At 32.4% G+C, this 2,317-nt stretch overlaps 1 protein-coding gene across 1 annotated transcript; it reads right to left on the bottom strand.

Annotated features, from left to right (window-relative positions):
• Positions 1-552: 552 nt before the first annotated feature.
• On the bottom strand, positions 553-2,072 carry LOC145145051 (SMAD/FHA domain-containing protein). Its single transcript, XM_079074909.1, has 2 exons — positions 1,597-2,072; positions 553-1,202 (listed from the first exon to the last, which is right to left on the bottom strand). The coding sequence occupies exons 1-2, from the start codon at positions 2,033-2,035 to the stop codon at positions 700-702; spliced, it is 942 nt and encodes a 313-aa protein (XP_078931035.1). The 5' UTR covers positions 2,036-2,072; the 3' UTR covers positions 553-699.
• Between the last annotated feature and the right edge of the window lie 245 nt (positions 2,073-2,317).

Here is a 2,317-nt window from a genome sequence, read left to right as displayed (position 1 = left end):
TATATATATATATATATATATATATATATATATATATATATATATATATATATATATATATTAGAAAATGAAAACTTAAGATAAGAGATTTTGTAATCAAATAATACATAAGGTTTAATATTCTTCGAGATAGGTCATTTCAAATTGGGTTTTTTACAAAAATAGTGGTTTTGACCCAAAAATTGGGTGCTAATAACAATAATCCTTATCAAGATAGGTCATTAATAAGTTTATGGAATTTTCTTTCATCAGTTTTCCAAGAGATACTTTTATATGCATATTTTATGCGACATATCATTATGTCTTTTTATGTCATTTTAATTTTCTATCTAGTTCATTATTTAATCTTTATCAAAATCTTTTTATGTCATTTTAATTTTCTATCTAGCTCATTATTTAATCTTTATCAAACGCTTTTGCTTCGACAACTATTTTACACACCAAACAAATCCTAATCCATAAAAATGAATTATTGGACTTAAGTTTCATACTAAATAGTTAATACCTACAAACAAGTTTTTCAAGCTGAAAAAATGCTTATTTGAACACCAATTAAAGATCACAAAAGCATCCAAACAATCAAAAAAGTATTAAGCTTGTGTACATTCCAAAACACAACATTCTTTGGATCATTTTATACATTCTACAACATAATCAAACAAAAAGATAAAAACACCAAAAGTGGCTCTATATCAACAACTACTCATCTTCATCTTCATCATCTTCAAATTCCTCCTCTTCATTATCTTCAACATTTTCATCTCCTATATCCCCATCATCAACTATGAATCCACCCAATGTTTCATCTTCTTCATCTTCATCTTCATCAACATCATCATCACCATAATCATCCTTTGCATACTTCTTTGTAGTATACATGGCACTTTTACTTGTACTTGCACCCTTCTTGTTTTGCTTTTGCTCCTTTGATCTAGTTGAGTACTTGGGTTTTGGGGCATTTTTCATTTTCTTGATAATTTCAGCATCTTCTCCACTCTCACCAGTCCACACTTCATCATCGTCATCCTCTCCACTCTTCTTCCTCCTTTTCCTTGTACTCTTCTTCCTTTTTCTCTCATTAACTTCCTCTTCATCGCTCTCTTGTTTGGGTTCTTCAAGAAACCAATCCCAATTACTTACATCGCTGAGCATTTTCTTTGGGTAGTGATCAAATTCATGTCCCACAACAACAAAACCAAACTCTACATTTCATCACCAAAAGAATTTAATCAATAGAAGCAGAGAGAAATCGAACATTCGTGGAGAAATTTTGCATGAAACTATAGATGCTTGATTATGAATATTCTTGTCACGACTTGTAGAATCAGACAATGAAGATAATCAAATAATTAAATGTTAAATTCTGGTTTTCTGTAAAAATGATCTAATTTGAAGTTCCAAAACGCAAATCATTGAGCATTGGTTAAAGTTTTCTAAATGGATGATTGATACGATACGAGCATTATGATATTGCAAGTCTGGATGCCTAATTCTATTGCAAACTGCAATTAAAAACCCTAGATGAAATCCACAAATTGTTAATTACATGTCTACAAAGTGTTATTTTACCAACGGAAACCACAGTAACGAACGCACCTTTAACAGCATCGATATGTGAAATATCACCAGTCTCGACTTCATCGTATTCAATCCCCGAAGTCTCTGCGAATGCTTCGTCAAGACTGAGTTCGCTCTTCGATTCACTGTCGTCTTCGTTTTCGCCTGCGATTCTCTTCACGTTAAACCAAACAGGATTCTTCGAAGCCACACAAAACGAATCTCCGTTCTTAATTTCACCTCCTTCCGAACGTTTGTAAACCCTAATTTCATCGTTTCTACGGTCGCGTACCCAGACGGGGTTTTTCCCATTAACTTCGAAATAAACTCTGGTTCGATCTTCGTGGAGTTTGAAAGAAATATGGTGACGAGAAATTGCTCGATCACTGGAAATAAACCCCAATTCTCTTCCGAAATCGAAGGTTTCAGAGCCTTCTTCGAGCCGGATTTTGGAGCTACTTTTGCTCTCGATTTCCATGTTTTTAAAGTTTACCGCATTTGCCGACACGTCGGTATTAGATAGGGCTGTTCACTAAATCGATAAAACGTAATTGTCCCACAATTTGGTTCGGATAATTGAATTTTTGGGTTGGTTTTTAGCAAAACCGAGTTATTATTTTGGATTTCGGATTGGTTTTGCTTTATAAAATAAAAACCGAATAGTCCAAAAAATCGAATAACTATTTATCATTTGTTTATTTATATACATTGTTTGTTTTTAATATACATCTTTTAATTATTTTTTAAGTGTAAATTGTTT

This window comes from Lactuca virosa, chromosome 1, assembly GCF_052849685.1.
Source record: "Lactuca virosa cultivar CGN04683 chromosome 1, Lactuca_virosa_CGN04683_v6, whole genome shotgun sequence".
Classification (NCBI taxonomy): Eukaryota; Viridiplantae; Streptophyta; class Magnoliopsida; order Asterales; family Asteraceae; genus Lactuca; species Lactuca virosa.
Note: the sequence above shows the minus strand (reverse complement) of the source record. Positions and strands in the feature narration are given on the sequence as shown.

Coding starts and splice junctions, on each gene's coding strand:
- LOC145145051 (XM_079074909.1), bottom strand. CDS start 2,035: ATGGAAATCGAGAGCAAAAGTAGCTCCAAAATCCGGCTCGAAGAAGGC. Junction 1,203..1,596: donor ACATATCGATGCTGTTAAAG/GTGCGTTCGTTA, acceptor GATGAAATGTAG/AGTTTGGTTTTGTTGTTGTG.